The 22,490-nt window shown below is 41.1% G+C and overlaps 1 protein-coding gene across 2 annotated transcripts in view; it reads right to left on the minus strand.

Moving 5' to 3' along the window:
* Positions 1–22,265, minus strand: part of BMP2K (BMP2 inducible kinase) — a 336,621-nt gene extending 314,356 nt beyond the window's left edge. For both annotated transcript variants that reach the window (XM_073543101.1, XM_073543092.1), the window contains exon 1: positions 21,523–22,265. In XM_073543101.1, coding sequence (XP_073399202.1) covers positions 21,523–21,673 — 151 coding nt within the window. In that variant the 5' untranslated portion in view covers positions 21,674–22,265. The remainder of the gene's footprint in view (positions 1–21,522) is intronic.
* Between the last annotated feature and the right edge of the window lie 225 nt (positions 22,266–22,490).

The following is a 22,490-nucleotide window of genomic DNA, read 5'->3' on the forward strand; positions in this document are numbered from 1 at the left end:
GTAGATTTCAAAATTCAGGACAAACGCTTGTAAAGAAAATACAGTGAAAATCTATTTCAGGTCTTTTCAGAACTTATGTTGCACTTACTTAGTAACAAATGGCTTTTTCATTGATATATAATTATTCTAGTTTGTAATTGTGCACAGTAAAGAGGTCTTTACAGTATGATGACAGCACAAATTATTTCCCATTAGTTTAGATGTCCCAGTTATAAATTAGTAATGCGATTATAAGATAGAGACAGAAAAAAATGCAACAAAGGGAAGATCACAAATGAAAACCTGCAGTGGAAAACATCCATAACTGCATATTTGGGACTGGGGGAGATGCGACTGTCTCCATACAGGAATGCCCTTGTTTGACGTGACCTCACATTTCAATGTTTATTTCACTGTGTTCTTTTTATCAACAGAGATTCCAGAAAAACACAATGAATCTAACAAATATGTTCAGCTGAAACATACAAAGCCATACTGCATAATTATACAATGTATCAACACAGCTTATCCTCAAGGCAAACATTATTAAAAGAGAAACTTCTTCCTAGAATGTGATGATGCATATGACTATGAAAAAGAGAACAGGATATTTAAGCCCAAAAATCCAAAATAATAACATGCAGACCTTATTAGGTAATAGATCAATTTCTAAGAACATGACATAAGTGATCATAAATCCCTAGGTTTGCAAAATATAATTGACTGGAGAAGGTTGCTAAAGCACCAGGGTTTAGTGCCTTATACAGAAACCTCTTGGGGCTGTTTGGAGTCCAAATGATTACTGCAAATTCGCACTCCACAGGGTGCAGGCAGCAAATGAAACACCTGCACTAGGAGAGACAGCGCATGACCTAGGTTTCATGCTCATTACCAAAAGACATCTAATAAAGGTTGCTTGCCATTTTCTCAAAGGCAGTGCAGGCTGCTAACTACTGTTGCATAACTAGGTTATGACTATGTTCACTTCTTATGGACCTGCCCTCTCAAACTGTTTTTTTAACTTCCTTAAAAGGAATCTGTCAGTATGGTCAACCCTCCTAAGCCGTCTATATGGGCAGGACATAGAAAGGTGAATTAAATGATACCTTGATATCTGCAACCCGATGCCTTATTCCAGAGAAATCCACATTTTTCTTATTATGAAAATGAGCTGTTAAGATCTAAGGGCCGGACATAGATCTCTCAGAGAGCTTACTTCCGGGGCATATGCTTTATTTCTTGTATGATGTTGCCCAATAATGAGCAGGTTTCTCAATGTGAGACATGGAATGACAGTCTGCTTTCACTAATCTTGCATAGTTGTGGGTGTTTACATAGTGCCTGGAAGAAAGCAGTGATAAGTGTGATTACCAACACTTCTTCAGCTTTAATTTTGGCAGCCAGTGTGGGGGGAGGGGCCGTGTAGCTGAGCAGACAACACTAGGAGACCTGATAGAAGTGTTTATAATGAGATAAAGCTCTACTGGGCTGCCGCACCCCAAGACACTGCTGTGATGAAAGCTGAATAAGGGCTGTACTCCAGGCACTATGTAATTACACACAGCTCTGTAGTAAGAGCAGAGAGGAGAGAAGATTGTCTGTCTTTACATGTCTCACACATGCCCAAGCTAAAGTGGGGCTTTGTTTGTTTTTTTTCAGCATGTTGCTGCCTTTACGCTCCTAGTAGGCGCATGTGGTTCGTGGACCCACTGTGCCACAGACCGGACTTACCCTGGAGGGATGTGACTAAACAGCTACCTTGGTATTCGCTGGAGCCTCTAGTGATGAAGCCACACTTGTGCGGCTTATAGCTGCTGACCCCAAAGGACATAGACGTTTCTATAGAGGGTCGCGAGCCACATTCAGCACTGAGAGAGGGGCATGAGCGCCATCCAGCTACTGTCCCCTTCAAAGTAGTGTCAACCAAAACCACAATTACAGGTATAATGATAACCAAAGCTTTTCCACAGAAATAACTCCAAAGCAGTACACTGAGATCCAGGGGTTCCCACAATACCCCCACAGTATTCTCCCATCAAGCACTCCCAACACACTCACATCCAGCTTTGAGCACCTCCTCTAACAGGTAGTACCATCCTTCAGCGCACCATACCTAAAACATCTCTAAACTCCTAAGACCAGTAAATGTGTATCCAGATCTGCACTTCTGTGCAGGGCTGCTCACAAAATTCACCATTTTAAGATGTATTCTACATACCTGTTTGCTAAACCTGGAGCAAATGCACCAAGCTGGCAGACAGTCGTAAGCCACAATTCATGGGACCGTGAGCCACATGTGGCTCCCGAGCTACAGGTTGGAGACCCCTGCTTTAGATTCTCAGGCTATACAAGACGTCCTCTTGGGACAAGTTCACACATGATGGCCACTTGGGACAAGTTCTCCCTGTGCAGACAGGACAGCCACAGGGATAGGTTCACAGTTCTGACCTGCGTATTCGGCCGACTGGCAGATAGGTACTGCCGATGCATGGAGGGGAAAGGGGAAATCATGCAGGGACGCCAGTAATAGCTCTACAGCTGCCTGCTTATAGTTGAACAATATAGTTCCTTTTGGATAAATTATTTAGGCTTACTGTGCTCTGCTGAGATCAGGATAAAGTCACCACATGAGAAACTTTTTAACTCTTTATTCCCAACGCGTTTCGAAATGAAAAACCATTTCTTCCTCAGGGGATGACAAGTAGGAAGACTTGTGGTGACTTTATCCTGATCTCAGCAGCGCACAGTAAGCCTAAATAATTTATCCAAAAGGAACTATATTGACGGTCACGGTTGTGAACCTCGGGCGTGCAGCAGGCTGACATTGATTTACATGCTTTTATTCATTCTGGGAAAGGTGAGTAGATTCCATCTGAATTTATTTCATCTTTTACTCAGATAAGACCCTATTGCGCTTTTTCTTTCCTTAGTTTTATCCTATAGTTGAACAATATCATACAGGGGAGAGACATCCCCAAGGCAGACTCTCTGGGAGACCTATGTCCTGTGCTTATATCTTAACAGCTTATTTACGAAAACATGGCTTTCTCTGGAATAAGACATCAGATCGCAGATATCAAAGGTATTCAACTTTCTATGACCTGCATACCCATATAGATGATAGGAGTGTCAGTAAAGCGTGCCTAAAGTTTAGTATGTGAATACACCATTAATAGCTGTCAGGCGATTGGGGGGGGGGTCTTGAGATGAGCAAACACATAGCTTGAGATCTTGAGATAAGGAGCTGTCAGTCTCCTCTTGTGTCGATTTCTCTCTCCTGAGAACAAAAAGATTGAGCATTAAAATTGCAACACATTCAATTCTTTTTACTCTGACAATGGCTGTCAAAGGAGATGTTGGATGCACCTATATACACCACACAGTTAGTGAACCCACCAAAAGTCAAGGGGGTTCAACAGACTTAGCTCTAATATCTATAGGGAATATTATTCCTATAATACAAGGTGGGCCATTTATATGGATACACCTAATTAAAATGGCAATGGTTGGTGATATCAACTTCCTGTTTGTGGCACATTAGTATATGGGAGGGGGGAAACTTTTCAAGATGGGTGGTGACCATGGTGGCCATTTTGAAGTCAGCCATTTTGGATCCAACTTTATTTTTTTTCAAATGGGAAGAGGGTCATGTGACACATCAAGATTATTGAGAATTTCACAATCAGGGCCTGGCTGCATGACTGCATACAGGTACGTCTAACTCTGAAGTGCTCCTGGCTGACTTTCTCTGAAATGCCGGATTTATAGGGAGAAACCTGACTAGTCCTGTGCAGCTTCCAGCCGGCTTCTCCCCACACGCACTACGTCTAGATATTGCGTTACTCTTTATAGAGGCCCTGATGTCCACCTCATTCCTTCTCCAAATGCCCTTCTTATGTGCCCAAGGTCAGTAGTCACATATGCCCAAAAGCCAATATCAGTACCTGAATCTTGTATGGGAGCAGTAAATTATCTACAGAGTAAATGACCACTGGAGCCAATCACTGGGCTAGATTGTCACATCATGACTACCTCGGCAATTACTGATACAACCTGTTAACATGTCTGAGACTTACCGCTGCAGCCTGTTAACATCTGAGGAACACCTGTTTAGGTTCAAGATGCAGCTTTCTCCTTCCTCCCTGCAGTTTACAAAACACAAGTCTCAGGCTAGTTTCACACTAGCGTTTATTCCACGCAGCGCACGGCGCCGCTAAGCCCCGCCCCCTGCCAGCTCCCTGCCCGCCCCATCCGGTCATCGCCGCCTACTATCGCACATGGACGCATGCGATCTGCGCACCCTATCTTTAGCATAGGGTGCGCAGATCGTGCGCTAGTAGGATTTTAGCGTGCGATGCACACTTTTGAAGGTGTGCCGAGCGCGCCAAAATGCAACATGCTGCGTTCAGCGCACACGGGCGCACCTTCAAAAGTGCGCAGCACACGCTAAAATCCTACTAGCGCACGATCTGCGCACCCTATGCTAAAGATAGGGTGCGCAGATTGCATGCGTCCATGTGCGATAGTAGGCGGCGATGACCGGATGGGGCGGGCAGGGAGTCTGTAGGGGGCGGGGCTTAGCGGCGCCATGTGCTGCGTGGAATAAACGCTAGTGTGAAACTAGCCTTACAGGTTTACCAGGAATTGAGCATATGGAGGGCAGTTTTCCACTACAGCAAGTGTAGAATAATTATAAAATACAGGACATCAGGTAATAGCTGAACATACAGCTTTGGCAAAAATTAAGTGACCACTTTCAAATGTACAGTTTGTCTGATTGTTCTCTTTATAGTTATATTGTTGAGTAAAATGTAAATTATTCTTTATGTCTACAAACTTCTGACAACATGTCTCCAAATTTCCAAGCAATACATTTTGGGTTTTTTTTACTGAAAAGGAAAAATGGTCAAAATAAAAAAAAACAAAAAAAAACCCACGTGCTTTCAGGCCTCAAATTATGCAAAGAAAACAAGTTCATAATCATTTAGAAACAACAATACTAATGTTTTAACTCAGGAAGAATTCAGAAATCAATATTTTGGGGAATATCCATGATTTTTAATCACAGCTTTCATGTGTCTTGGCATGCTTTCCACCAGTCTTTCACACTGCTTCTGGTGCAAAAATGTAAGCAGTTCTTCTTTGTTTGATGGCTTGTCACTACCCATCATCTTATTGATTACATTCCAGAGGTTTTCAAAGGGGTTCAGGTCTGGAGAACGGGCTGCCCATGACAGAGTTTTGATGTGGTGGTCTTTCAATTTTTGGCAGAGCTGTATACCAACACTAATGAGCCTTAATAATAGGAAGCGTGGATGACATATCCCATGTAAAATTTCACATCGCAGAATTGTTGGGAATCATATTATCAATCACTCTAGCAAACAACTGTCTATACAGCAAATCTCAAAATGTTTAGCCATAAGACTCAGGACAGGTACAGAACGATAATGTAAAAAACAGACAACCCTGGCTTTACACACAATTGGCACAAATTCATCATTGTGTTTGCTCCTGTTTTTTGCTTAGTTTTGTATTTTTTTCTTTTTCTAATTTTGCACTCAATTCATTATTTTGATAATTTGTTTTAAGTCAATCTTACATGTGCTCACCCAATTTTGTTTTGGTGTTTTTCTCCTTTGTAGGCAGAGTGTATTAATTCCAGATGTTATAGCTTAATTTATCAATTGCGACTTTTTAAAAAAAGACGCAAAATTTGGCACAACTTCACTCCACTCTGACTTGGTGTATTTTTGAGTACACCAGGTTTTTAAAAGTAAAAAAAAACAGTTGAAAATAGGTTGAAAAGACCATTTTAGACTTTCAACCAAATTCATGAATCGCGTGCGTGATTTTGATGCTTTTGGGGCCAATAACAACAATAATAGCATAAGACAAAAAGGTATGTGACTTTCAAAAAACAAAAACAAATGATAATTCAAGGTCAATGATTTTCACCATGATCCAGCATTCTGAAGAGGACTGAAATGATAACCTTTGTGGCAAATTATGAATATATTGATATATAGGTAGCCAGTTAAGTATATAACACAACCAAATTATAAATTAGATGGTTTTGATATTAGTAAAAATTCACACATATACTTTTTAATATAGCCAAGGATATCATGGATTATTTCAGCACACTCTAAAAGGTTCTTTCAACACCATAATTTATTATGCAGATATGATGCATACCTGACTTTGTCAGATACACAGTGGAAAAAGCAGATTACTACCAAATAGAGTACTGTTTGGTTCTTAAAACCTATAAAAATCCAAATGAGCCATTTAAATTTATAACCCAAATCTCTAGACAACCCAAAGGAACATCAGATAATACATCAAATATTCATCAAAAATGTAGAAAAATACTATATCTCGTGATATATTGTTATACACAACATTAAAAAATAATATGTAAAAATCAATATAGAATAAATCTAAATAAGCTTTATAAAATGAAAGCCCTCTTCACAGTTCTTTGTTCAGAAAACATATATGTAAAGCAGATACAAAAAAAACCCCAAAAAAACACTTTATAGCAGATATAAACTAGATAAGGAAGTTTCTACTGGAAAATGAGTAATTGTACACAGTGCTATATAATATAATTGCAACATATTAAAAGGAAACAAATTTTGATGGGAGTGCTTCTATAAAGACAGCACCTTGCACACACCGCAAGGGATGTATTGGTTCTCCATATAATTTGATATTCCATGTACGGTAATATTTTTTCATCAACTATTGAAAGACGCGTGTGCTGTCTTGAGAGCTGGGGTATACTTTCAACCCCTTCCCGACAAGCGGCATGTATATATATATATATATATATATATATATATATATATATATATATATATATATAGTGAAGGAAACAATTATTTGATCCCTTGCCGATTTTGAAAGTTTGATCACTGACAAAGACATGAACAGTCTATAATTTAAAGGGTAGGTTAATTTTAACATTGAGAGAGAAAATCAAAAATAAAATCCAGAAAATCACATTGCATAACTTATATAAATTTCCATTTTGTAGTGAGAAATAAGTATTTGATCCCCTATCAACCATTAATAGTTCTTGTTCCTACAGATCACTTAGATGCCCTAATCAACTCATTATCTGCATTACAGACAGCTGACTTACATAGTCACCTTTACAAAAGACTAAAGAGCTGTCTAAAGATGTCAGGGACAAGATCATAGACCCGTACAAAGCAAGAATAGGCTACAAATGCATAAGTAAGACGCTGGGTGAGAAGGAGACAACTGTTGGTGCAAGAGTAAGAAAATGGAAGAATTACAAAATGACTGTCACTCGACATCGATCTGGGGCACCATGCAAAATCTCACCTCGTGGGGTATCCTTGATCATGAGGAAGGTGAGCGATCAGCCTAAAACTACACGGGGGAACTTGTTAAGGATCTCAAGGCAGCTGGGACCACAGTCACCAAGAAAACCATTGGTAACACATTACGCCGTGAAGGTTTACAATCCTGCAGTGCCCACAAGGGCCTCCTGCTCAAGAAGGCACATGTGCAGGCCCCTCTTAAATTTGCCAATGAACACCTAGATGATTATGTGAGTGATTGGGACAAGGTGCTATGGTCATATGTGAAAAAAATTGAGCTCTTTGTCATTAACTCAACTTGCCGTGTTTGGAAGAAGAGAAATGCTGCCTATGACCCAAAGAACACTGTCCCCACTGTCAAGCATGGAGGTTGGAGGTAGAAACATTATGTTTTGGGGGTGTTTCTCTGCTAAGGGCACAGGACTACTTCACCGCATCAATGGGAGAATGGATGGAGCCATGTACCGTAAAATCCTGAGTGACAACCTCCTTCCCTCCGCCAGGACATTAAAAATGGGTCGTGGTTGGGTCTTCCAGCAACCCAATGACACAAAACATACAGCCAAGGCAAAAAATGACTGACTCAAAAACAAGCACATTAAGGGGAATCTGTCACCTATTTTTTCATATATATAAGCTGTAGCCACCGCCATCAGGGGCTTATCTACAGCATTCTGTAATGCTGTAGATAAGCCCCCGATGTAACCTAAAAGATAAGAAAAACGCGTTATATTATACTCACCCGGGGGTCCGGTCCAAAGGATGTCCTGGTCCGGGCCCTCCCATCTTCATGCGATGACACTCTCTTCCTTGCTGCCTGTCGCGGCTCCTGCGTAGGTGTACTTTATCTGCCCTGTTGAGGGTCAGAGAGGCTCGGCACCTGCGCACTGCAGTACTTTACTCTGCCCTCAACAGGACAGAGAATTACGCCTGCACAGAAGCCGTGACAGGCAGCAAGGAAGAGGACGTCATCGCATGAAGATGGGAGTCGCCTGACCGGACCGCAACACCCATCATACCGCCCCCCTCTCGGGTGAGTATAATCCAACTCGTTTTTCTTATCTTTCAGGTTACATCGGGGGCTTATCTACAGCATTCTGTAATGCTGTAGATAAGCCTCTGATGGCGGTGGCTGCAGCTTATATTATTTTTGATATTCTATCTCTCAATGGTAAAGTTAATCTACCCTGAAAATTATAGACTGTTCATGTCTTTGTCAGTGGGCAAACTTACAAAATCAGCAAGGGATCAAATAATTATTTCCTTCACTGTATATGTATAATATATATGTATACACACACGGCGCCATGATCGTGTGGGCTCACGCGATCAAATGAAATGTGGTTGTCAGCTCTGTATGCCCCTGTGATGCTGCTGTCAATGGTGGCAGTGTCATCGGCTCTCATCAGCACAACGCGATCGAGTTATGCCAATGGTCTCCATGGTGACTCTGGGCTGAAAGGTGGCCGCGGGGTCACCAAGGGACTGTGGCCTGTCAGCTAATTCTCAGAGCACAAGCTGACACGCCTTCATCCTGTTTATCAGACGCTGATCTAACGCTTTGCAATGCATTAGTATGTGCAGAGTATTAAATCAGTGATCTGCCAGTATAAAGTTGATGTCTCATCCTGAGACAATGTAACAAAAAAGTTAAGAAAAAAAAATCACTAAATAACAAAAAGAAAAAAAAAAAAAAAAGTACACATATTTAGTATCCCGCATTCAGAATGACCTGACCTATGAAATTGTCAACTAGTAAACTCCTTCAGTGAACACGGTTAAAAAAATGAAAAAACGAAAAGCAAAAAACAATGCTTTATCATACCGTTGACCAAAAAGTGGAATAAAACGTGATCAAAAAGTTGAATGTAAATAAAACTGGTACCTCTGAAAATATCATCTCGTCAAACCAAAAACCAAGCCTCCATACAGCTCAGTCAGCGGAAAAACAAGTTATAGCTCAAAATAAAGCGATGCAAAAATAATTTTTTCTATAAAATAGTTTTTATTGTGTAAAAGCACCAAAACATAAAAAAAATATAAATGTGGTATCACCGTAATCATACTGACCCGAAGAATAAAGCTTCCTTATCAATTTTACCACACGTGGAACAGCATTAAAAAAAAAAAAAAAAAAATTCCTGCATTGTTGGTTTTCATTCATTCTGCCTCCTAAAAATCGGAATGGAAAGTGAGCAAAAAATGTCTTGTACTTGAAAATGGTAGCAATAAAAATGTCAACTCGTCCTGCAAAAAAACAAGCCGTCACATGACTCTGTGGCCAAAATATGGAAAAATTATAGCTCTCAAAATAAGGCAATGCAAAAACGCAATGAAAAGTGTCCTTTAGTATGTGACAGCAACCAAACTTGATTTAAATCTGATATTGCTGTATTCCCACTGACCCAAAGAATATAGTCGTCTATTCACTTATACTGCACAAGAAACTGTGTAAAAAATAAATAAAACCAAGTTTTCACCTGCTGTTGCTTTTTTTTCATTCTACATCCCAAAGATCACATTAAGGCTTGGTTCACATTTATCCTAGGCTCTATGCTGAGCGTTTACACTGGGGTTTCTGTGTATATCTCTGAAATACGTGATTCAGACAGAACCCCCAGCGGTAGATTACATATAATGAGGCAGATGGAGGAACTGTGGATGCCATCTGGCCACCTATGATCCAACAGTGTGTTCTTTTAGGCGTGCACAAAATTGAGGTCCTCCACAGTTTTGTGCACCTCTAAATAGGAAACCGCTGAACAGAGGCCAGAGTACCTCTGCGGCCACATTATAGTGAAATTTTGATGTAAACACCGATTTAAGTGCTCACGGTAGAGCACGGATAAATGTGATCCCAAAAGTCATGTGAAATGTTCCCAGCAAAAGCTTCAACTCAATCCACAACAAAATCAAGCCCTCACTCCGGTCTGTAATCTGTTAAAGGAAATCTGTCACCCCACGTTTCAAGTATCAGCTGCAGCCACCGCCATCAGGGCCTAATCTATAGCATTCTGTACTGCTGTAGATAAGCCCTCGATGTAACCTGAAAGATAAGAAAAATGAGTTATATTATACTCACCGGGGGGCGGTCCGGTCTTGGTCCAATGGGTGTTGCGGTCTGGCGCCTCCCATCTTCTAACGGTGACGTCCTCTTCTTTGCTGCTTCAGAGCAGTGCGCCTGCGGAGCCACGACAGGCAGCAAAGAAGAGGACATCACCATTAGAAGGGAGCCGCCAGACCGCAACACCCATCGGACCAAGACCGGACCGCCCCCCCGTTGAGTATAATATAACTCATTTTTCTTATCTTTCAGGTTACATTGGGAGCTTATCTACAGCAGTACAGAATGCTGTAGATAAGCCCCTGATGGCAGTGGCCGCAGCTGATACTCAAAAAATGGGGTGCCAGATTCCCTTTAATGGAAATATAGGGGGCTTCCACATTAATGGTAGAACAATGCCTCTGGAAAAGTGCTATAGCTCCTCACCCCCCCAAAGAAAATCAATAAATTTTGCACTCACAAATTCAAATGCCCTCCTTCTTTCTGAGCCCCAGTGTGCCTAAACCACATTTAGGCTATGTGCACACGTCATTTTGTCTTTTGCAGGTTTTATGGCCAATGACAACATGCATGTATATCAACTCAAACCAAGCTCAATTTTTTTTTTTTTATGTGCACACGTAGTTTGAGGTCCTGCGGATTTTTCCGCACGGATTTGGAAAATCCGCAGGTAAATTCTCAGGTCAAATGACCTGCGGTTTACCTGCGGATTAGCCTGCGGTTTAGCCCTGCGGTTTCACACCTCTACAATGGAGAAGGTGTGAAACCGCTGCGGATTCCGCACAAAGAATTGACATGCTGTGGATTTGAACCCGCAGCAAATGCGCAGCATGGGCCCTATTTCCAGTTTACCCTTGAAAATAATGGTACTGTACAACGCACCTAAATCTGCTGCGGATCCGCAGCAGAATCCGCACCGTGTGCACAAGGCCTTAGGCTGAGTTCACACGTGGCGTTTTTTTTTCTCGTTTCCGCGGCGGTTTTAACCGCACGATTTTGCCGCGAAAAATAAGCATCCCATACATTCCTATGGGATTCCGCAATGCTGTGCTAATGCTGTGGTTTTTACTGCGCCGGAATCGCTTTGCGGTAAAAAACGCAGCATGCTCATTAATTTGCGGAATCGCGGAGATCCCGCACCCATAGGAATGCATTGTTCCGCTTACTTCCCGCATGTGGCTGTGCACACCATGCGGAAAGTAAGCAGAACATTTGCGGATGGTACCCACGGTCCGGAGGAGAGGAGACTGTCCTCCGGGCTTTGGGTACCATATCCCTGTAAAAAATAGAATTTAAAATAAAAAATATTGTTATTCTTACCTTCCGGCGTCCCGCGCAGCATTTCCGCCTCTCCACGCTCCCGGTCCCAGTAAGCCTTTGCGAAAATGCCCGCGATGGCGTCCGTTCTCGCGATCATTCGCGAGACATCGCGATCCCGCGAGAACGTACGTCATCGCGGGCATTTTCGCAAAGGATTACTGGGAACGGATGCGCGGGACGTCGTAAGGTGAGAATAACACTATTTTTTTTTTTTACATTCTATCTTTTACTATTGATGCTGCATAGGCGGCCTCAGTAGTAAAATGTTGGTCACACTCGTCAAACACTATGTTTGATGAGTGTGACCAACCTGTCAATCACTTCTCCAAGCGATGCTACAGATCGCTTGGAAAACGCTAGCATTTTGCAAGCTAAATACGCTTGCAAAATGCTAGTTTTTCCGCGGGAAAATCGCGGGAATTTAAAATGCGATTTTCCCGCGGAATGGAATTCTGGAATTCTCGCTGTAATTTCCGCGAGAGTTCCGGTACGTCTGCACTTAGCCTTAGAGTCCACATGTTTGGCATTTCTGTAGCGATGAAAGCCTGCCTAATTTATAGGTGCATATCTCTAGAAGCATGAGCTGGGCACTACCACATACTGGCGACTGCAATGTACTAGGGCCTACAACGTACTGGTCATACAATGGCAGTTTGTTTCTGGATAACATCCATGGAGTCAAAATAGTCACTACACCTGTGGATAAATTCCCAAAGGGGTATAATTTTCAAAATGGTGTCACATGAGGGGGGATTCTGCTCTTCTAGCACTTAGGGGCTCTGTATATGGAGTCTTCAAAGGATTCTAGTAAAATTTGCGCTCCAGGAGGAAAAGAGTGCTCCGTCCCTCCCAAGTCTTACCGTATGGCTAAGCAGTACTGAACAGCCACATATGGAAAAATTTCCACAATCAGCAGAAATTGTGGGGCACATTTTGGTGCCATTTTTCCTTATTTCCCTGTGTGGAAATGTTAAATCTGGGGCTAAAACAACATTTTGATGCTAAAAATCTAGTTATTTTTCATGGCTCAATTTTATAAACTTTTGTGAAGCACCTGGGGATTCAAGATGGTCAAAACAGATCTAGATATATTCTTTGGGGGTCACTTGTGGGGAGCTTCGATTGTTTAGTCACATCAGGGTCTCTCCAAACACAACATGACACTCTCAGAACATTCCATCAAAATCTGCGTTCTAGAACGTCACTCCATCCTCTGAGCACTGCTGTGCACCGAAACATGAAAACCTCAAAAAGAGGAAAAAAATCCTCCAAAAAATTCTGCACCGGGCAGCCCCCCTATGTGGTGTTACTAAGAGGTTGTGAACCAGAAGCCCTGCATTCCCTGTGTGAACACTGCCACATGCGGATTATTTCTTCTGCACTGGTGTACCACACGGCCAATCCCTGATTGTAGGCTGGCTGTTTCATTTGGTATTTATGCACCTGTGCAGCTGCCATTTTACTTGGGTCCGCTGCACCCTGTATTAGTGCAGATGCATTTAGGCCTGTCTGGTTTGTATGTGCACTGAAACAGTAGTTTACCTCCACATATGGGGTATTTTCGTACTTAGGAGAAATACATAACAAATTTTGTGGTCCATTTTCCCCTGCTAACATGGTGAAGATAAAAAAAATTGGAGGATAAAAAGCATTTGTGGGGGAAAATGTGATTATTTTTTTTTTTTAATTTTCACTACTCAGTGTTATATTAGCCCTTATAACTTCCTAACAAAAAAATATTTTTTCAAAAATTGTGTTGATGTAAAGTAGACATGTGTGTTTTATGCCCTGGTTTAAGGGCATAAAAACTAAAAGTTGTGAAAATTGCAAAATTTTCGACAAATTTCCGATATTTTCATAAATAAATGCTAATCATATCGAACAAATTTTACCACTATCATGAAGTACAATATGTCATAAGAAAAAAATTTCAGAATAGGTGGGATCTGTTGAAGAGTTCCAGAGTTATCACCACATAAAGTGAAGCTGGTCAGAATTGTAAAATTTAGCCGTGTCAGGAAGGTGAAAACAGGCTTCGGTGTGAAGGGCATAAATTACTAATCCACAATATGAACCATTAAGGGGAATAAAGAGTTTAACTTTTAATAAATATATCTTTTAAAACTATTAAATGTTGTTACCAGATTATTAAACATACAAAATGTAATACTACTTCAAGACTAGTTCACAAACTCCTTCAAGGCAAATTAAAGGATCATGCGAGGACGTATGCATCATGCAGCGGATATGCAGCATGTTATTAGTCAGCATGAAGTCATCAAGTGGAGATGTAAACATACTAGCTGAGTAGGGTGCCTCTGATGGCAGTGCCACCTGTGTCCTCATCAAATATGCTCACTGCACGACATTCAACAGGTTGTAATATAGTTGTGGAATTTTCATGAGTAAAAAGAAAAAAATTTATAATCTCACATACTACATATTATGCAGCCTTTACTTTGCCTATGTCAGCTTCTGGATGAAAAGAAAATAGCTAATCATTAACATATAATCCTGGAGTTCCCTATGAACATATTCCAATTCTGTACACAAGAATGAAAAGTTACCACCCACTAAGTTATTTCCTATACCAGCTATGACAAAGTACTTTAGCAGACACTATATGACAAAGCTTAATAGGGTGTCCCATAAAAATACAACCACTGTCCATATATCCACTGCTCAGGCCCTATCTTTGTCAATCAGAAAGGAAAGCTGCCTATTTATTTTTAATTGTCTTACACATTGGAAATTAGGGAATATTCCTTTAAGGCTGGAGTCACACTAGAGAGGGAATACGGACGAGTGCTATGTGAGGGGGGGGGAAAAAAAAAAAAAAAAAAAAAAAAAAAAAAAATCGCATAGCACTTGGGTTACTGTTAATCTATGAGGCAGCTCCCACCACCCACATAAGTCTATCGGTGCGAGGAAAACTTGCACACCACACAGACGGTCAGTGTGACTAGCGAGAAATACGCAACGGTGTCCTTTGAAAAGCTGGCAATTCAGTGTGGTGTACAGTAAAAACACACTGACAGCTTACAATAGAATAGAAATATACACATAGTATAGGCACAGTGCCTTGTGAAAGTATTGTTCCTTGGTCTTCATGATGCTCTCTGTGCTTCAAGCAGAACCCTGAGACTATCACAGAGCAGGTGCATTTATACGGAGACTTGATTACACACAGGGGGATTATATTTATCATCATTAGTCATTTAGGACAACATTGGATCATTCAGAGATCCACAATGAACTTCTGGAGTGAGTTTGCTGCACTGAAATAAAGGGGCCGAATAATATTGCACGCCCCACTTTTCAGTTTTTGAATTTCTGCAAAAATTTAAAATAACCAATAAATTTCGTTCAACTTCACAATTGTGTCCCACTTGTTGTTGATTCTTCACCAAAAATTTACATTTGATATCTTTATGTTTGAAGCATGATATGTGGGAAAAGGTTGAAAAGTTCCAGGGGGCCGAAAACTTTCACAAGGCACTGTATATATATTAGTGACACACATATATATATATATATATATATATATATATATATATATATATATATATATATACACACACACACACATACGTAAATATCTTTATATTTCATAGAGCGATAGGAGATAGATAGCAGAATAGTCGATAATTCATTTGTCAGCTTCTGTAAAATCATTGCAGAACTTGACAGGATAGGAGACATGGTTTACATACAGTTAGATTTATATATGTCAATTTCTAATACGGTTAGTAGCATGTGTGTAAAATTTGGGACCTGTATATATTTACTAAAAAAATGTATTTACGGAAAAAACTGGCGGGGGCTCCCGCGCAATTTTCTGACCCAGAGAGGGAAAGCCAATGACTGAGGACAGATATTCATAGCCTAGAAAGGGACCATGGTTACTGACCCCCCCCCCCAGCTAAAAAAAAAAAAAATCTGCCCCCAAAAAAGGCTCAATTCCGACACTCGCTTTTCCCACTGCCTTGTAGTGGTGGCATATGGGTTAATAAGGGGTTAATGTCACCTTTGTATTGTAAGGTGACATTAAACCTGGCTTAGTAATAGAGAGGTGTCAATAATTACTAATCCTAAAGTTTGTAAAGGGTTAAATAAACACACAGGCAGAAAAAAAGTATTTTAATGAAATGAAAGAACACACTGTTTTGCCATCTTTATTCTTTTGCTAATTCAAACAATGCCATTGATCTCCTGTAATAAATAAAAAAATTTAAAAAATAACAATATACCATACCTGTCCGGCGAACAGTCCCATGGCATAATCCATATCTGGGGGTTAAATAGTTTACAACTGGGAGCGATGCTAATGCTAGCGCCCTGACTGTAAACCACTGATGAATGAATGAGAAGCTGCAGGAGTCAGCATCAGTGATGTCAGCGCAGCCTCCTAGCCTGTGACAGTTCATTTTCCCACGCTGCTGAGTTCATTGCAGGTCAGGCTGGGAGGCTGTGCAGCATCAGTGGCTAGTGTTGGCGTCACTGAGGATTTCACAAATAAACTTTTGATGAGGCATACCTGGCCATTTGAAGCCATTCTAAGAAACTACCTAATGAAGCTGACTCTGAAAATGCAAAGAGTTTGAAAAGCTGTCATCACAGTAAAAAACAGGGCACTCTGAATGCTTTAAGGCTATGTGCCCACGTAGCGATTCTGAAGCAGAATAAACCGGAGCAGAATCACACACCCTGCTCCCGGGAAAATACATGCGTTTTTTTGATGCGCTTTTGTAAGTCTTTGTCAAGCGTTTTTGCATGCGTTTTCCTAAGAGTTTTTGTCCATATAATTGATGGTATGCCGAATCGCGTGCGATTCCGCAAAATTTATGAACATGCTGCGTTTTTAATCGCTAAGCGTTTCCGCAGCGGTTAAAAACGCACCATTGGCACAACATGTGCGTTTTTAATTAAAAATCAAATTGATACTTTTCTTAAGCGTTTCTACAGCAGAATCGCTTGTCTAAAAGCGCTGCAGAAACGCTTAAAAAAACACTACGTGGGCACACAGCCTAAAGTTTAGCACATTATGGTTTGTTTAGTATGTCTATTCTTTACTCCATGTTTCCATATATTCCTTCATAGTTTTGCGGCTTTCAGTTTAAATCCAAAATGTGCCCATTTCATGGTCAACTGGACCTTTTTAGGAGCTACATACAAACTTTTGTAGTTGAAAGCCATATTCATCTGAAGAGCAGCCTTAGAAATACTCATAGTTGAAAAATCACTGGAGTTTCCCATTCAACTTGTGAAATCTCTCATTTACAGCATAATAAAACAATTACATTGTTTGGAAACTTCAGTGTCATTTCCTTGAAATGGATGAATTTAGAGACAAACTGGCAGATTTCCCACGTTTAATCAAGACTCCTAATTCCACCATGATGGAATACTATTACTTTTATATTTGGACAATCGGATTTATATAAATAGAACAAAAATCAACAAAACCTAACCCGACTTGCTAAATTACATGAATCTGAAAACCAGGAGATAATGGTGCCTTTAACATGTAGATTCCCAGGTACTAAAAACTAAAGACTTTGCAAAGTGTGAAAGTAAAAGTTTAGTGAGGTTCTATTCGCAGGGAACATTGCTCTTGAATGTATTCAAAAAGAATGTGGAGGGGTATTCGCAAAAATCACAATTTGGTCTTACAATAATCTAAATGTTTATTCCAACTCCACCAAAATGGATACCGACTGACTCCACAGCCCTGGCTGTATGCAGCAATTTCGAGGCATTTGCAGTTTCATGCTACTTATCTGTCAGTAGCTGGCAACAAACACAGCTCTGCATTGCCATTGTGGAGGATTGCAGGACAGATGAGCTCTGCTAAAACCAACTAATTATGTCAAACCACATTGCAGCTATAATGATGAAGATTGCAGAAGATAATAGCAGCAAGGTGGATACTGTACAGGAGCAGAGAGCGCACAGAGACATAACATAAATTATAGACTTCGATTAGCATGATGATAACTCAAGAGTTGGTGCTTATCAGCACCACATTGGAGAGGGGGGAGGGATCTGAAGCACTGAAGAGAAGCAAGTGATGCTGGGAAATGTAGTTTTAGCAGATAAGAATAGGCCCATTCGAAACTGGATGCACCCATGAGCAGACAGAGATGAGAAAAGACAAAATTACAAATAAGAAACTATGTTGGGGTTGGACTGTTTATTAATCATAATGTATTTACTGTGTTTCATGAAACAATACAACTCTGGGGATAACACTGTAAAAGGATTTTAAGCCCTCATACACATTACATATTTCAAACCCACCATAGACATGTTCTGTCTCTTGTTTCTGCCCTGATGACAGATGATGTTGGGGGATAGAAATATCAGTCGGTTTAGATTTAAACACCCTCTTTTTCTCTTGCAAGAGGAGATAAGCAACTGACAGCTGTTTGGCAGCGACTTTCTCTGCACAACATTCTAGCATACGAGGGAGTCAGAATAGGTAGTTGTGTGGGCACACCATTAGGAAACCCAGCATTTTTTTTCCCGAAGTCTTTTTTAGTTGTTTCCTGAGCATTTTTTTAACATTTTTGACTGCTGCTGGGGTGGTTGAACATTTTTCCAGTGGTCTTTTTCGCCCCTTTTTCTTACAGGCATTTTCCAGAAATTTTAACTCTGCTCAACAATTAAGAATTTGCAAGTGGTTTTTTAAGCAAAAATGCAGGTAAGACATTCAAAAAGCTCCATGAGAAGTAAACTGGAGAAGTGGGCAGCAACTAACAGAATGGTTTTTAACAGGGAAAAATGCAAAGTACTACATCTGGGCAATAAAAATGAAAAAAGCATATACAGAATGGGAGGAATAGGCCTAAGCAACAGCACATGTGAAAGAGACTTGGGTATACTAATAGATCACAGACTGAATATGAGTCAACAGTGTGATGCAGCAGCAAAAAAAGCAAATGCAATTCTAGGATGTATTAACAGAAGCATACAGTCTAGATCACGTGAAGTCATTATTTCCCTCTACTCCTCTTTGGTCAGACCTCATCTGGAATATTGTGTCCAGTTTTGGGCACCACATTTAAAAAAAAGACATCAACAAACTGGAGCAAGTTCAGAAAAGAGCAACCAGAATGGTGACCGGTCTGCAAACCCTGTCTTATGAGGAAAGGTTGCAGGATTTGGGATTGTTTAGTTTGCAAAAGAGAAGACTGAGAGGAGACTTAATAGCTGTCTACAAATAGATGCTGGACAGACATCTGACTGGGATGATTTAGCGAATCCTGCTTTGAGCAGGGGGTTGGACCAGATGGCCCAGGAGGTCCCTTCCAACTCTACGATTCTATGAGCATCTTTTGTGCTTTCTCATTGACCTGTATTGTAAAGTATAGAATGTCTTCAAGGCAGAAAATGCCTGAAGAAGTGTCAGCTCGCTCCTTTTAACCTCTTGACATCTTTAGAAACCTGAAGCATATAAACATATGAACAGCCAGTCGTTTTAACATTGAAATGTTCATTCTTTTGAGCATTTTCTGGGCACTTTTACAGGTGGGTTTTGAAGCAGACCCGCCTGAAAAATATGTCATTTGTGCATATCCTCAAACTTTTCCTTTCTGCTGAATCCACTTCTGGCTTTGGCTTTAAAAACTACATCAGAATCTTCATCTGTGTTTCCAGACTAGGGGTTTCCTTTACTAATGTAAAAAAAAAAAAATAATGCCAGTGACCCTAAAACCTCATCAAGATGGCACAGAGAAAAAAAAAACCGAACATTGCTTAGGAAGTGTTTAACACTACAAACATTCATGTAACATTTGACCACAAAAAAAAAGGGAAAAATTATGAAGGAAAACCCAAAATTTTCCCAAACTCACAAGGGGCTCATTTTTCTTAAACATGGATTTTACCTACAGATTTATGTAATGTGCGGTACTACCATAGACGCATTGCAATGGCCATGTACAATGAATCTTCGGGATGAATATCCCAACAATACACATCTGTGTTCACAATGCACATTTTTACAAACAAATGGGAAAATAGTAAAAGAACAAGAGTTCATGGTATAGGCTTAAATTAAGTTTAGAAAACTTCCAGGTTCACTGATTTCCCAGAGAGTATAAATCCACATGGCCTATTCTGCATCATACAGCTGCGGTTGCAGAAATGGCACCTCAGGGACCACAATTTTCATAAAAATGTAATGTCTGCTGTAAGGCCACGTTTACACATATTGGATTCGATCAGGATTTAGGCTTGGATTCTGCAGTTACAGCTGATCTACGAGTCTGTTATGTCTGTAAATTGTGGACATGACTGGCTCCGTGTGTTCATCAGTATAGCAGATGGATGCGGAAGCAGTTTTTAAAGAGTACATGCAATTTTTTTTTTCACATCAGTCCCCAAGAAATTTTTTTTTTTTTTTTAATGGTCATGTTTATTACACTACTGACTTGCCTTGGTTGGTGTGCGAATGTATAATAAATTGTAATATTCAATAAATGGTTATTTCTTGTAATGTAGATAGATTCTAGATATTCTGATAAATTATAAAAGCCATTTCCTAAAAGGGGTATTCTCAAGTTTTAAAATTACCTTAAAGATAGAGGATAACTTTTTGATGGCTGAAGATCTAGTGGGACTCCCATCTAGAATGAGAACCGGGACTCTGAGGAGCCCATGTAAGTGGGAATGGTGGTCAATCATCTGGACTTCTGTTACACTCAGCTGGTCTTTGGCTCTACAACCAGAAGGTAGGGAGCGGCAGTGTGAATGTTCGAATGCCGTGCCATTTACACAGGGTTTCCTGATTCTCAGGATCAGTGGAGGTCCCTGTGGTCGATCCCCCAGCAATCAGGAAGTTATCCCGTATTTATGGAATAAGACATAATTTCCAAAACACGAGAATAGCCCTTTAAAGCGAACCGGTCACCTGATATATGCAGTCTGAACCAGCATGAATCAACTGACCAGTTCCCTATTAAAGTCTATGCTCAAGTTTGGAAACTATCCCGTATGCGATCTGCTCTATGTTATACTCTGAAACAATGTGACGTTTCAGTGAAAAATTGGTAGAGAACAATATGCAGGACCCCAGCAGCTTCTCCCCTCTCTGCTCTCCATGATGGATAGGTGTTTTCCTATTTGCGTGTATAGGGATAGACATGTCAGTCAATGGGATCAATAGCCAGTGATTCTGATTCATGCTACCCATAGTTCGGGCAGCATTAGATGACTGGTTCCATAATTTTTTTATATATATATTTTGGGGTCCAACTTGTGATTTAGTGCAACATGATTTTCTCAGTAGACATAAGAAAAAAAATGTAATTAAAATTGATGGGTATCTAGGCAAGCAGTCTACACGGACTGATAAGTCATTAATAAGAGTACCAAATTCAATGTATAGAAGAACCCACCTCCTGATGTACAGCCAAGACCCCCCAATTCAGAACTCAGGCCCCCGCATGTTACAGGCACAGTTACTATAGTGTCACGCAGGAGAACATATAGAACAGAACCACTTTATCTAGGTGGTCATTTTTAAGATACCTATGGTGGTTTTAAATGGTAATATTGAGTGCAATACTGAGGGATGGAGGGGGAGAGAAATCCGTTTTTTAGCAGTTTCTGGTGTCAGTAGCAGCAATATAATTACAGTACAATGGAAGAACACTCCCTGCCATTGCACAATCACACAGTGGGACAGGGTTACTACTTGCAGCACTGAAAATTGAGAGGAACAAATATATATATTTCCCCCATTCTACTATAGCAGTATATATGACACATAGATAAAATAAAAAATAACCATAAAGTTACCTTCTGCCACCAGCTCTTCCACCGTGACTTGGTGACGACCAACAGTGAAGCCTCTGCCCACGGTCACCCCTCCAGAAGATCCAGTACCCAGGCTCGGTCCACCACCTCCACCTCCACTCTCTGATTTTGGCATCCGAGAAAACTTCTTCATGGTGCCTTATCCTTATGCAGCACCAACAGACCACACACCAGCAATATTGGCACCACAGCTGGCAGAGTAAATAAAGAAACCTCCCTGGCACACTCAGCAAATATGCCCAAGGCTGTCACATACACACAAAGGCTGCGTAATACACAGCAGCAATCACACTCATGTAAAAAAGGGAATCACAGTGTCTCACAGTAGCAGCCAGAGAGGGCACTGCCTACACACACAATAGCAATGCAGGATAATGCAACTAGGCAGGAGAGGGTGCCCCACACTGCACCAGTGCCAGCCACTCACATCTGTGACCCAGAGCTAGGGAACTGCAGCAAGGCAGTGCCCCATCACCTCCCCTGCAGCCACTATGCCCATCTGTCACACGCACTGGGAATAGGTGTGCCTGTGCCCTCCCTCTGCCCGCAGTCCTGTGCGCTGGGTTGCTCACTACTAGTAGTTGTTGGTTTCTCTGGCTGTTGAAGTGCTGGAAACGGAAGAGGAGAATCCTAAGTTCATCCATTCAGAGGCCAAAAACCTCCTCCTCCTGCTGCTGCTGCTAGTGGCAGCTCCTCCCCATGGCCGCCCAGGAAACTGACAGCAGCAGGGAGGGGAGCGGGGCACCACGTACTGTACATGACAATGCTGCGACAATGAAGCTGGCTTTGTCTGCACCGTCTGACGAGAAATGGAGCTCTGCCCAGTAACTTGCTGGGCTAATACACCGCACTCACATCAGGTGTCCTGGGCAGAAGGCAGAGGAAGGCGCCCACCGCCCATTGCCATGACACCAGGAACTGGGGTGGACACCAGGGTAGTGTTAAGTGAC

Source organism: Dendrobates tinctorius, unplaced genomic scaffold (assembly GCF_039654945.1).
Source record: "Dendrobates tinctorius isolate UK_male_01 unplaced genomic scaffold, ASM3965494v1 ptg000011l, whole genome shotgun sequence".
NCBI classification, from domain to species: domain Eukaryota; kingdom Metazoa; phylum Chordata; class Amphibia; order Anura; family Dendrobatidae; genus Dendrobates; species Dendrobates tinctorius.